Here is a 14169-nt window from a genome sequence, read left to right as displayed (position 1 = left end):
CAAAAAATTGAGGCTCGACCCGAGTTGTAGTTGCCATTTTTAAAGGCACTTAGACATCTGCCTCTTATTTTATTTTTATTTTTTACTTGTCGGCCCGACAAGCCACATGGCCTGGCTTGAGCTGGGCCTGCTGGGGCTTTTTCCATAATTGCCATCCCTATTTGCAGTTGCCAAGAAAGTTCGTACAAACAATCGAGCCTACATAATATCAATTTAATTACGATATATAACTAAACATGAGAGAAGATCGGATCTGAATTATAGTCTAAAGTTGACAACTTTCATTGCATATTTGTAGTTGGCAAGGAAGGTGACACAAATAATCGACCCTACCCCATATTTCAATTTTTCGGCAATGCATTGACATTAGCTTGAAAATTGGAGAGATCGATTTTAATTAGCTTGAATCATCCCCAAATCATTATATGATCAAACTTCACAGTGAACATTTTTCACCATTCCCACCCCTATAACCCACCCCTATATTTTATATTTTACCTTAGTTTACAGTTACTCTCCACATAACATTTTAAGAATTTTAATCGCATTTCTGTCTCTGTGTTAAATACACCAATGGTCATTCAATTTTATATTTAGTATCATCATGATCACTCAATTTGATTTTGTTTCACCATAGTTACCTAACTTTATACTTAGTGTCATCATATCCACCCAATTTAATTTTATTTCACCACGTCCACTAAATTTCATAGTTTTATTATAGTTACCCAACTTCTTTTCACACTTTTCACTATTTTTAAAAAGGGGTAAAATGATAACTTTTCATTATATATAAAAAATAGAATTTTTTTTTTTAAATTTTAAAAATGTTTTTTGTAAATAAATTTTATTTTTCTAAGTAACTTTTTTTTTAAATAAGTTATTATTTAATTTTATTTTTGAAGCAACGTTTTTTTAAGTTTTTATTTTATTTCATAAGTAACATTTTTTTAAATAATTTTTTTTTTATTTCCTAAGTAACATTTTTTTAAAATAAATTTTTATTTTATTTTATAAGTAACATTTTTTTAAATAAGTTTTTATTTTATTTTTTTAAATAAATTTTAATTTATTTTTTAAAATTTTATTTTATATATAATGCAAAGTTATCGTTTTACCCTTTTTAAAATTAGTAAAAATCATGAAAAGAAATTGGGTGGTTATAGTGAAACGTAAAATTGAGTGAAAATGGTGAGAAGTTATATTAAATTGGGTGATCATGAAGAAATAAAATCAAATTAGTTGATTATGGTAACACTATGTACAAAGTTAGGTGATCATAATGAAACAAAATTAGTTCATGTTTGGTTCGGATTAAAATTCAATTAAAATTTCAAACTAAAATCAATAATTAATTTTAACAACACATTTTATAGGACCACAAATTTTCAACCACATATTTTATTAATTTTTATTAAAATTTACTAAAAAATTAATTTTAATCTCAAACAAATGGGGGCTAAATTGAGGGACCAAGTTAGGTGGCTGCTTATTTGTACAATAATGGATGAGAGCCTGGTATCATCGAATTCATCCATTTTTCAAATTATTAAAAATTATTTTTTAAATTATTGGTCCAGATTTCGCCACTTCTTGTCAACGATGTTTATCAACTAATATTGTACAAAGTGTTTAATTTATTGAACTTAACCCTCTGTCTTCTTGTCAAGCTAGACCTAGATCTCAAAACCCCATTTCTTCAGGACCCTTCAGTTTCTCCAATTATCCTCGACTGTGTACATTTGTATATGTTAATCCATGTCGCCTGGAAGCAGACGGACATGGGTTTTAATGTTTCTGGTGATTATTCCAAGCATGTTTCTTCACTACTCCACGTCAAAACTGGACCCTTATTCAATTAAGAAGAAACGCATGAGTGAGAAAGTTCGTAAGATGTAATGCTTAGTTCTGGAGTTTGTTTACTTAAATCCCATTTCGTAATTCTTGCCAAATTTATATTGATTTACTTCTATTCATTGCAGTTTGTTTGGCATAATCTCTGTGTATTTATGTACTATTGGGTCTCCATGATGATGATTTTATCATAAGTGAAATTGATTGACTTGTTGCATTGAGTAATTTGCCACAAATTGATGAATTCTAGTGATCCACATGGAAATATCATGCCATTAGCTCATTTTAGCGATGGGTTGTTTGAAAAGCGAGACCTTCTAATAGAAATGTCTTGAACCGTGTATCCGGATTATATGCGTACTGCACATAGGTACTGAAATACCGTGGCCTCTTGATCTCTGGCGTGAGTCTGTTGGTTTAAAGTCTAGAGAATATAGGCTTCGGCACTGAAATTGGTAGCCCTTTGCAATTTGCATCTTTTTCAAATGCCAGTCACTACCTCAGAATTCTAGGTTCCCCTCCGTGATATGTAGTTTCACTTGTTTATGGACGTAAATTTTCATGTTTAGTTTTTATTTAAAGGTTGTGAATGGGAATTAGAAATGTAATGCAACCACTTTTACTATATCTCAACTGTCAATGTGCCATTACTAATGTTCGCATCCTTGTTTTCAAACCTAGATATTTCAGGTTGGTGGTTTTGAGGCATCCAGTACTAAAATTTGTAATTAACTTCAAATAAAACATTCTATGAGGTTGTATGTATCTCTTGATTATAAGGTTTGATACCTTTTGGCTTTCCAAATAGCAGTTTACGGTATTAGACTATTAGGATTTACAGATGAAATATTTATTACTTTACTTTCTAGGCTTGCATAAATTTGATTGTTATTTATTTTGATTTCAATTGCATTCCCATATATGAAGAGCATCGTAGGCGTCAAAGTCATTTGTTTTTATGTGTTCCACTCTAACGCAGTTATTGATTGGAAGGTTTAATACACAAGGACAGACCTAATCTTTAACAATTTTCTGTGTAAGTTGGGTCCTCCTTACTGGTTAAAAATCAGATACTCATTCTTGTACCATTTTTGGTTTTTTTTGTTTAAAAAAAAAAAAACACACACACACACTCTCTATATTAAAACGGAATTTACAAAGCTGCATCCTTTCTGCTCCTGATTTTTGCCATACAATTAGTAGTATACATTGATCCTCCTATTACTAATAATGTTGGGATACAGTTGACTTTAGTCGCTATGACGTTTAGTAGAATATATAATTTACGAAAAGGTTTTTGTGTTAATTCTATCTTATGTACAAAAAGATATGCACGCTGAGTTAATATGTGTTTTGGTTCATACACAAGTGGCACATATATAGTTTAGAGAAGGTCCAAGCATTGCATCAAGCTTGCCCTTTGCTTCTACAGTGTACTCCCCAAAGCAATTTCTTCAAAGAAAACTTATTATTTCCTTTTGAACTAGAGAATCCCATTGGTTGATAATTATGCGTGTTATTTGAATAATAATTTTCTTAGGTGTCTTCATTTCCCTTAAAAATAATCAAAAGGAGATCTTTCAGAATAATTATTTTCTTGGGAAGCCGCACTGAGTTTTGAGAGGTGGAACGGAGTTTGTTCTTGGAAATTTTATTGTTGACAAGTGATTATGAAGAAATAAAATATTATCTACTAGAGTGTCGATTATTTGTATCTGTATGGCATTGCATTTATGCAAATGCGAAAAAAGAAGGCCAGTAAAGGGAAGGAGCTAGAAAGGAACAATGAACTAGCAAACTCCTCCGATACAAATGGAACGTGTATAATTGACTTGTTATCTCTCCATGTCAGGTTTTACCATGCTTATGACAACTACATAATACATGCTTTCCCAGTAAGTCCCTCTATTCAGTGATGTTCACTTATACTTTTCATCCAAAATAACAAATCAGATATTCATTCAATCTGATTGTTTTGTAGCACGATGAATTAAAGCCTCTGACCAAAACTTACACAGATTCTCTTAGTGAACTTGGGAATTTGAAGGTAATTATTTTGTCTGGAGAAGTTTTGTGATTAGCTTAAGGCAGATCACTAACTCTTTGTTCTCTCAAATTTTAGCTTGAGCATCTACCTCAAGAGTATAATGGATCTGCCCTCTCGCTTATTGAATCACTATCCAGGTTTGATTTTTTATTTTTTTTTTCTTTTGAGGTTGAGAAAGCAGAAGTGGTCAACCTGTTTAAAGATTTTATGTTTGTTTTCTGGATGAGAGTCATTAGCTTATCTGTGTGTCTCACGTTGGCCTTGGAACACAATGGTGGACCATCTTTCTTTCTTTCTCAGCCTAGTAATCTTGGGTAATCACACTGAGTTTGCAAGGGCAGTTCTTTGGCTATCTGAAAATCTGACATTTGATGTTGATGCAAGGATAAATCTTTTCGAGGTAATGTATAAATACTTTATTTTGTAATTCAAATTATATATTAAATTCATTGATTGAAACTTCATCAATTGTACTGGGAAGTGATCATAATAACAATTTTCTGTATTCCTGGTAAAGTATTATTGGAGCGCGTAATTATTTTTTTTTTTTTCCCTTGAACTCTATCTGTAGTGCAACATAAGAGTACTTGGAGGACTTGTTTCTGCTCATATTCTTGCAACTGATTCTACAAATAGCTTGAATAAAGGAACTTATGAAAATCAGCTTCTTGTTCTTGCTGAGGATTTGGGGCGACGATTTTTACCTGCTTTTGATACCCCCACTGGTCTGCCTTATGCATGGATCAATTTGAAGGTATTTCTTGTAATTTGTTCAGATAAACCTTAATAGAACTTACAGTAACTAGTTCAGGTATAAATTATATCACTTTGGAGTACCATAAAAATTGTGCAACAAAGTGAGTTATAGCAATATACTTGTATACTTGGAAGAGATTAAGCCCCTGTTTGGCGGGCATTACAAATCAGATTTTTAGCAGATTTTGTTAAAATTTGATTAAATATGTGGTTGAAAAGTTGTAGATCCCATAAAATTGGTGGTTAAAATCAATCGTTGACTTTGGATTAGATTAAAATCTATATTTTAATCCCTACCAAACAAGGGCTAAATAGATAAGTTTTTCGTGTCCCTATTGCTGGTTTCATCTAGCTGCTGAAGTTCGGTACATAGCTGTGAAAAAGGTGCTATGGTTTGTGGGTTATTCACAATTCTATTTTCCCGAGCATCATTAAGCTGAAATATAACAGGAACTATGAAAGGTGGGTGAGTTCCACTTGATAATATTCAGTGTGTGTTTGAGCCACATTATTTTAAAAGAATATATTTTGGAATAGTAGTTTGATGGAGAATGTGTCTAAAAAATGAGGAAAAGTTTTGGATTTGCGTGTAATATTTTTTTATTGAAGAATGTGTGGTTTAAATGGTGTCAAATCACTGTTTAAGAATTTTATTTTTTATTTATTATTATTATTATTATTTTATTTTTTGAAAGAATTATGCTCAAACAGGGCCTCAATGTAATTTGTAAACTTTGGTTGTATTGAATAAGTTTTAGTCTAGGATGCATTATAAATGATTTTATATTATGTGATATAATGGTGCAAGGATTACTGTTAAGCCATGATAAATATTCCTTTTCATAATATGATTTTTTTTTTTTTTTAAATATTATCTTCAGTATGGATATGGTGCATCTGTATTGTTTGTAATAGACATTTGACACTGAACCAATTTAAAATTCTGTCGTGATAGTATGGCGTGATGGAGAACGAGATAACCGAAACAAGCACATCTGGTTGTGGTGGGGAAATTTCTCTCAGCCTTATAAGCACAATCCCGCACAAGCACAACACTTAGACGCTTGTTTTTTTGTGCTACCATATTACTCTGATACTGTCCAATTTTCTCGACTCTGGATTTAGGTTCGCTGATTCTTGAAATGGGGGCATTATCACGCTTAACCGGTGACCCAAGATTTGAAAATGCAGCTTTACGTGCCCTTCGTAAGTTATGGAGTATGAGGAGCTCATTGAATCTTTTGGGAACTACACTGGATGTAGAAACTGGGGAATGGATAGAGCACTCATCTGGAATCGGGGCTGGTATTGTTTGTTGCTAGATTTTATCTTTTATTTTTTATATAACTGTTTGTTGCTGGATTGTGTAAACAATTATTAAGACTGCTACATCATTTTTTTTCCTGTGAATGATTTATTTTTTTTATTTTTTTTGGTATTGTGAATTTATTATATTTGAGCTTGTCACATGGCATTAATTGAGCGGAATCATCTTCTGCTGTGCCTGTGCTTTGTAGAATCTCTTATGCTGTCTCTCTATTTTTTTTCCAGGGGTTGATTCGTTTTATGAGTATCTAATTAAGGGCCACATTCTATTTGGAAGAGAAGAGTTCTGGAGGATGTTTCAGTCGGCTTACCTTGCTGTGCAAAAACATTTTAGACATGGCCCATGGTATTATGCTTAACCTACACCCTATCTATAAAATTATGATTTCCAATGTGCTTAATATATTTCTTCATTCTTGTTTGTAAAACATTCCTTTCACCTAGTCTGCAGATCACAAAAGATAACCAGAAAGTCCCAAGTTTTTCACCCTTCTTTTGTCCCTTCTCCTACCTTTTTTGAGAGGAATTAGTTGAAGAGGGAGGTTTTAATCGCTACTGTTCCTTTTTATCCTAATATTCATAGCTTTAGAAATGGTCAGAATGATCCTTTGGAATACCTGATGTGGAGTGATATCAAATCTGAAGGTACAAACAAATATAATTTGTCGTACAGGTACCATGAAGCTGACATGAGGACAGGAAGAGCAACATTTTGGCAACTTACAAGCCTTCAGGCATTTTGGCCTGGCCTGCAGGTGAACTTTGGTAACTATAACACGTTTTCCGTCTAGAAATTTGAATGGGGAAGGATTCTTTTCAATATTGTTATGGCAGTCAGGTTCTTGTTGGGGACATTGCAGCTGCTAACTCATCACACCGTGAATTTTTCCACGTATGGAATAAATTTGGAGTACTTCCTGAGAGGTAAAATATTTGTTTTTTCATATGGTCTGGTTCTCTTATGGTCAAATGGCTAGTATTGGCTTTCCTGCTATATTGCAATCGTTGATGCTAGCATTGCCACTAATATCCAACTTGTTATGACAATAATAACAAGCTGAGCCTCTTTCTAAGTTAACTTGGGGTAGGCTATAAGTATTCCTTTTTCGACATTCTGTCTTTTCAGAGTTCTCAACTAAAAGGCCTAATTAAATCAAACCAAATCTTATGCAACCATGCTGGGCCATGTTAATTATGAGCGACTCCTTAGAATATGTTATGGTGGGTTTATATTTCTTGTGAGAAAAACATTTTTGTATATCTATAAGAACATGCCTCAAGTAGTTACTGATGCATAAAATTTTTAATTATTAAGGTACCTCCTTGATCATCAGACGCTGCATCCTACAGAAAAATACTATCCTTTACGCCCAGAGTTTGCAGAGTCAACATTTTACCTATATCAAGCAACCAAAGGTTTGTGGAGATTGTATTAAAGTATATTGGAATCTGAACATTTTATGCCTTGGCTTGATGTACTAGTGAAAGGTTGGCCTTCAAATGTGTAATATCCAGGTAATATTATGATGTAAGTGGTTTCACATTAAGTTCTGGTGATAAAGTTAAGACCCCAGACACCCACTTTTAATTTCCGTGGAAACAAGATCAATGTTTTGTGGTCTTTGAGTAGCAGACTGTTGTTTCTATTAATGTTCCAAACCCTCTTGCTTACAAAAGCTGTCCTTGTACAAAGCTTTTATTAGATTATAAGTTGTGTGTCATATTAAATGTGTTGAAAATAAGTGGGTAAAAATAGGTAAAAGTTGTATATCCTACTGAATATGTGGATGAAAATAAAGTTCAATCAGCTTATAAGCAATTATAAGCTTTGCTAAACATGCACAAGACGTAAAACAACAGTATAGAATATTAAAAGGTTAAGTTTTATAATATTTCTTGGGAAATTTGATGTGGGTAAATTAAAACAGCCTTTTATCCATTGTCTTTTTGGCTATAAAATTTTCTTTTCATTCTTCCATTTTCGCCTTTCCCCAGTACTTTAGGTACAGGCAGGGTAAAGTCATTAGCATCAATTTGCAAATGTTTCAACTTCAATTGTCTCAGCGCGGCCAGCCTTGATTTGGGTGCTTTCAATCTTAAAAATTTGCAACAAGTCCTTCATTTTAAAATATTATGCAATTTAAGTTGTGGATAAATATTTATCTCTGCTTCAGTCATTTGACCTTACTTAGATTGTTGACAGATCCATGGTATTTAGAGGTTGGCGAGTCAATTGTGGACTCTCTCAATTTATACACGCGAGTCGAAGGTGGTTATGCGAGCATTCGAGATGTGACAACTATGGAGTTGGAAGATCATCAGCATAGTTTCTTCCTCTCTGAAACGTATACATTTCTTCCGTTATCTGCTATATGACCATACATATCAATGATGTTATTCTGATTATTCCTGCTTACTTGTTCTGTGGTCGTAAAAGTATATAAAAATGTTGGGAAGTTTAACCTGAGCTACTTTTGTTCTGTTCCTGTAGGTGCAAATACCTTTATCTTCTCTTCAACGATTCATTCTTGGCCAATCAAAACTACATATTCACGACTGAAGGTCACCCACTGCCTGTTTTAAGTTCTTGGCACGAGAAGCTTCCAAAGGCTTACATTCTTAGCAACTTTACATCCATTAAGGTGATCCTTATATTCCCCCCTGCAATTCGATTGATTTCTATTCAACTACCTTATTTATCGTCCCAACTACATTGCCGTCTTCTGCTTGTTCTCCTTATTTGCTTTGAATAAATTTAAATCGGATCGTGTACATTCACCTCATTTTAAGTAGACATGTAATGCATTTTGCAAATGTAGTGCTAGTGCTTAGTAAGTGCTTGTTTGGTATTGCTTTTAAGGGGATAAAAAGGTATGTGTGGCAAACTAAATAATTTAAGCAGGGCCAAATTATCCAAGTTATTTTTCTAATATCCTTTATTCTTGTCAACTTTTTCTAAAAGAACAAAGGAGATTCAATATACGATTCAAATTCGGTTTTTGCTCAAGATAATGAGAAATGCGGCTTAACATACTATTCAATTTTGACAATTAGAACTTGTGCTTATGAATCTTGAGTTTTACTCGTCGACATTGAATTGTTTATATGTGCAGAGTGGAGAGCAACCAAAACGATCTAGTGCAATGTCATTGCAAATCTGTCCTGATGCTATGAATGAGTCAGTCGAGAGTGCTTGTCATATCCCGGACACCCGTGCTGATCATAGATGTTTTGCGGATGAGGACTGTGGTGTTGATTCGACCACATGTAGACGAAGGTTGTGCAGTATGGCTGGCTACTGTGGTCTATGGTTGTCAATTTGAGAAGCTGACATTCTTTGGCATTCCTCAGTAAAAGTTGAAAAGTCACAGGTATTTGATACAACTTACAACATAGATTTATGACATTTATTACAGAATACTTGTAACAGAATTTTTGTAAACATATATTTAGATGATTGATGATAAACATTTAGGTGATGAATATAATATTGTCCTTACTTTGACATGATTCCTAGATGGATTAGTCGATATTGCACATGATTAATTGTGAAAAATATTTATGCTTCACATCTCCATACAAATTGACAACACCGCACTTGCGGATGGAGAGGAAATATCAAATTTTTTAATGTTAGTATAACGTATCAAACATGTTGCAATCTTGTTCAATAGTGTTCGACCCGAATAAAATTTGGTGTTGGATGGCCCATTAAAGCTTGTTCAAGTGGCCTGGCACATGAGTGAGCCCACTTCGAAGGCCTGCTTTGATTTTAGAAAGGGAAAATTGTAGCATTGATCCCTAACCTATTTACTTAGTAGTAAACAAGTCCTCAATCTACTTTTTACATTCAAAATCTCAACCTATCATTTATGGGACACCATGGTCTCCAATTGGCTTTATCCTTCAAAAATGCCATTAATGGCCCGTTTAGTATGGCTTTTGGAAGTCAAAATAAGCTATTGAAATTCAAAAGTTACCTTTAGATTTGTTTGATTAATTTTATGAAAATGCTTCTTATAATTAGACGAGCTTTTAGAGGATACTGGTCCAATGTGACTTCTTGTAAATGCAAAATTCTTTTAAAAATTAATTTTCAAATATAAATTATGGAGTTTTTTCCAAAAGTTCTTTTATAAAAAATAAAAGAAAAAGTAAAAGTCATATTAAACGAGCTCTGAGACTCACATGCCACCTTTGATCAGAGGCAAAACTATAGAGGTAACTGTAAATTAATGGATGAAAACCACAATAACAAATCATATCTGTTAACAATATAAGCTTCAAGATATAAATGCAACAAAAATAAAAATAAAAATGAGGACATAAATGTGATAATAAGTAAAGATTGAACACTTCTAGCATGATTAATAAGCGATGCCAAAAAAAAAAAAAAATTGAAGAGAGAGAGAGAGAGGGTAAAAAGTGATGATACAAATGTGACAATGAGTAAAGATTGAAATTGAGAGAGAGAGAGAGAGAGGGTAAAAAGTGAGGATACAAATTTGACAAAGAGTAAAGATTGAACTTTTTAAATATGATTGATAAGTGATGCAAGAAATGAGAATTGTCATTACCTTCCAATCTCAAACCCTATCCCATCTCCTTAGTATGGAGAGCAAAGAGACATCGATTGACTCCCAAATCGATAAAATGAAATATCATATCACCCGCATAAAAATATGATAAAAACAATAAAATTATGGCATTGATTGCTTACAAAGTGTTATTTCCATAATCTTTACAACATCATGAGTCCCAAAGATTAACTATTTTTTTCTGCAAGTAATGTCTCATAATTGAGAAACGATTTAAATATTTGCCATCAAACTTCAAAAAGATCATTTGGTATTGAAGTGCTTTTGTTTAACAGCACGCTTGTCACCTTCAAGCATAGACACATTGACAATCCTTTCATTGCGCCTACCTTTTAAAGTAAAATAAGGTATAACTATTTAAACAATCAACGAGATAAGCAAAACTTAAATAGAAATTGAATTTTGAATATTTTGTGAATTAGTGAGATTTGTTTTGGAGTTTAAAGTTAAACTGATAATGAACTGAGGGTTATCTGTTTTGTATGACAGTATTTTTTGCTTCATTGGAAGAGAAGTGGCGATAATATTGGAATTGTGGGCCCATCACCAGTAAAGGCAGGGAGTTTGGAATGGAGGATGGTGCCAATGCAACATTTGTTTTGGATTCGATTAGGGACTGTGGAGCGACAAAATAATAAGTGTGAGATTCACTGCCAAAAAAAAAGATTAGGTACCTATTTGTCACTAAGTGAATAGTTTGAGGAATAATACTTCAATTCCCCTTTTATAAACCAACCATTCCAGTTCCTCTTCCTATAAATAAGGTTACACGAGACATTTGCGTTTCGCCATTCCCATAATTACTCTCTGAACATTTTTTTTTTTTTAAATAACCATTCTTAATCCCGCCACCACGACCGCCGCCGTTGCCACCACCACCTCTTCCGCCTTCTCTCCTCCGTGCAAGTACCTATGCATTCTTCTAAACTCTAAACATAAACATAAATTTTGTAGTTTCACCATTTCTTCAGACCCACTAAATTTTCCAGAATTAAAGCATTAATCAAAGTTATACAACAATCTATTCATTTTTGTTAATTTTTTTGGGTTCTATATTCGTTTTGAGGAGAAGGGTCCGCTAATGTAATCATTCATGGCGGACATAGTGAAGCAAATCTTAGCAAAACCAATTCAATTTGCCGATCAGGTGATAAAAGCCTCAGGGGACACCAGCTCTTTCCGACAGGAATGCCTCGAAATCAAGGTGAAAACCGAGAAACTCGCCGGGCTTCTCCGGCAAGCTGCCCGTGCCAGCGGCGACCTGTACGAGCGTCCGACCCGGCGGATTATCGACGATACTGAACAAGTACTCGATAAGGCCTTAACCCTCGTGTTCAAGTGCCGGGCCAATGGATTGAGAAGGGTTTTCACAATTATCCCCACAGCAGCATTCAGAAAAACCTCTCAACAATTAGAAAACTCCATTGGTGATGTTTCGTGGCTTCTTAGAGTCTCGACCCCGGCCGATGATCGCGACGATGAGTATCTCGGGCTGCCACCAATCGCGGCAAACGAGCCGATTTTGTGCTTGATTTGGGAGCAGATTGCGATTTTGTGTTCGGGTTCATTAGAAGAACGCTCTGATGCAGCTGCTTCGCTTGTTTCGCTGGCTCGTGACAATGATAGGTACGGTAAATTGATCATTGAAGAAGGTGGGGTTGCACCATTGTTGAAATTGGCTAAGGAAGGTAGAATGGAGGCTCAAGAAAATGCTGCAAGGGCAATAGGGCTATTAGGCAGAGACCCTGAAAGTGTGGAACCCATTGTTAATGCTGGTGTTTGTTCAGTTTTTGCTAAAATTCTCAAAGAAGGGCATATGAAAGTTCAAGTTGTGGTGGCTTGGGCTGTATCGGAATTGGCTGCACATCATCCGAAATGCCAGGATCATTTCGCTCAGAATAATACGATAAGATTGCTTGTTAGTCATCTAGCGTTTGAGACGATTCAAGAACATAGTAAGTACGCTATTGCGAGCAACAAACAAGCCATGTCGATTCACACTGTCGTTATGGCTAACTCCAGTCCCATGTTGAATGAACAGACGAGTACTAACGACGATGAGTTTCATAGCGCGATCTCTCATCCTACAGGGAATGATGCGACAAGCCAAATGCACAATGTCGTGGCGAATACTATGGCTATGAAGTCGAACGTGCCCTCCAATGGGAACGTCCAGCTTCAAGCGAACAATCCCAAGGCGAATAATAAGAACACGAAAACTACTCAAAATCACGTACAGCAGCAGAGGCACCAAGTTGCATTGACAGGAACTAGCATTAAGGGGAGGGAATTTGAAGACCCTGCTACTAAAGCAGAAATGAAGGCCATGGCTGCTAGGGCCCTGAGATACCTTTGTGCAGGGAACAATACTATTTGTCATAGTATAACTGAATCCCGCGCACTTTTATGCTTTGCGGTTTTGTTGGAGAAAGGCCCTGATGAAGTTCAACACAATTCAGCCATGGCATTGATGGAGATTACTGCAGTAGCCGAGCAAAATTCAGAATTGAGGCGTTCGGCTTTTAAACCTACTTCACCGGCTGCTAAAGCAGTAGTCGACCAGTTCCTACGAATCATCAATAAAGCCGACTCGGAACTCCTCATTCCGAGCATCATATCCATTGGGAATTTGGCTAGAACTTTTCGGGCAACTGAAACAAGAATCATTGGTCCATTAGTGCAGCTCCTCGACGATAGGGAACCTGAGGTTACAAGTGAGGCTGCAATTGCGTTGAGCAAGTTCGCGTGTACGGATAATTTTCTCCATGTCAATCATTCAAAGGCCATAATTGATGCAGGAGGAGCTAAGCACCTAATTCCATTGATATACTTTGGTGAGCAAATGGTACAAATTCCTTCATTTATATTACTATGTTACCTTGCATTGCATGTACCAGATAGCGAAGCGTTAGCTCAAGAAGACGTGCTCATCGTGTTGGAATGGGCGACGAAGCAGAATCATCTGATGCAGGATTCAGCGATCGAAAACTTAGTTTTTGAAGGGAAAAAGAGATTGGAACTCTACCAATCCAGAGGCTCCAAAGGGTACCTCTGATTTTGATCACATTGTATAGATTTGGCTTCTTTAAGGTTAAGTTTTCTTCTATCTCATTTGGGTGCATTACAGAGAGTTAGACTTGTCAATTGTGTAGCATAGTATTTATCATTCTTGTGGTTATTGTAAACATTCTTTGTTTGAAATAACAAAAATATGTGTCCACTTGCAATTCTATTATGTTTGGTAAAACTTTTTGCAGGTTAGAAGTTGCGGTAGTTCTTACGAAATGTGTAGATAATGAGCTTATAAGTTAAGCCCCTGTTTGGGAGAAATTTTCATACCGCTACTGCCATCATTTTTTACTTCATTCTCAATAAAAGCCAAACACTGGAACCCACTTGCACTTTGTAACGGTGTAAAAATTGATTTTAATCTTATAAAAAGTGGAGCCCGACAACGATTAAAAAAGTTATGGCTCTTGCCTCCAACCCCTTGTCAAATGTGCTGGTCAACCTTGCTAGATAGGTCGGCCTTTACTCACATTGACCTATATTCTCGACGAAAAATCCCAATGCCAAGGTAGGCTTGAC

At 35.1% G+C, this 14169-nt stretch overlaps 2 protein-coding genes across 2 annotated transcripts; both read left to right on the top strand.

The window, feature by feature from the left end:
• Positions 1-1634: 1634 nt before the first annotated feature.
• On the top strand, positions 1635-9501 carry LOC111368137 (alpha-mannosidase I MNS5). Its single transcript, XM_022989364.1, has 15 exons — positions 1635-1895; positions 3707-3749; positions 3836-3901; positions 3977-4038; positions 4202-4301; positions 4473-4655; positions 5613-5661; positions 5783-5962; positions 6209-6329; positions 6657-6738; positions 6822-6907; positions 7299-7399; positions 8187-8328; positions 8475-8625; positions 9097-9501. The coding sequence occupies exons 1-15, from the start codon at positions 1759-1761 to the stop codon at positions 9304-9306; spliced, it is 1713 nt and encodes a 570-aa protein (XP_022845132.1). The 5' UTR covers positions 1635-1758; the 3' UTR covers positions 9307-9501.
• A 1832-nt stretch (positions 9502-11333) lies between these two features.
• Positions 11334-13804, top strand: LOC111368136. The gene has a single exon (XM_022989363.1). It carries the CDS (start codon positions 11675-11677, stop codon positions 13634-13636), a length of 1962 nt encoding a protein of 653 aa, XP_022845131.1. The 5' UTR covers positions 11334-11674; the 3' UTR covers positions 13637-13804.
• The last annotated feature ends 365 nt before the right edge of the window (positions 13805-14169 follow it).

Source organism: Olea europaea, chromosome 18 (genome assembly GCF_002742605.1).
Source record: "Olea europaea var. sylvestris chromosome 18, O_europaea_v1, whole genome shotgun sequence".
Classification (NCBI taxonomy): Eukaryota; Viridiplantae; Streptophyta; class Magnoliopsida; order Lamiales; family Oleaceae; genus Olea; species Olea europaea.
Note: the sequence above shows the minus strand (reverse complement) of the source record. Positions and strands in the feature narration are given on the sequence as shown.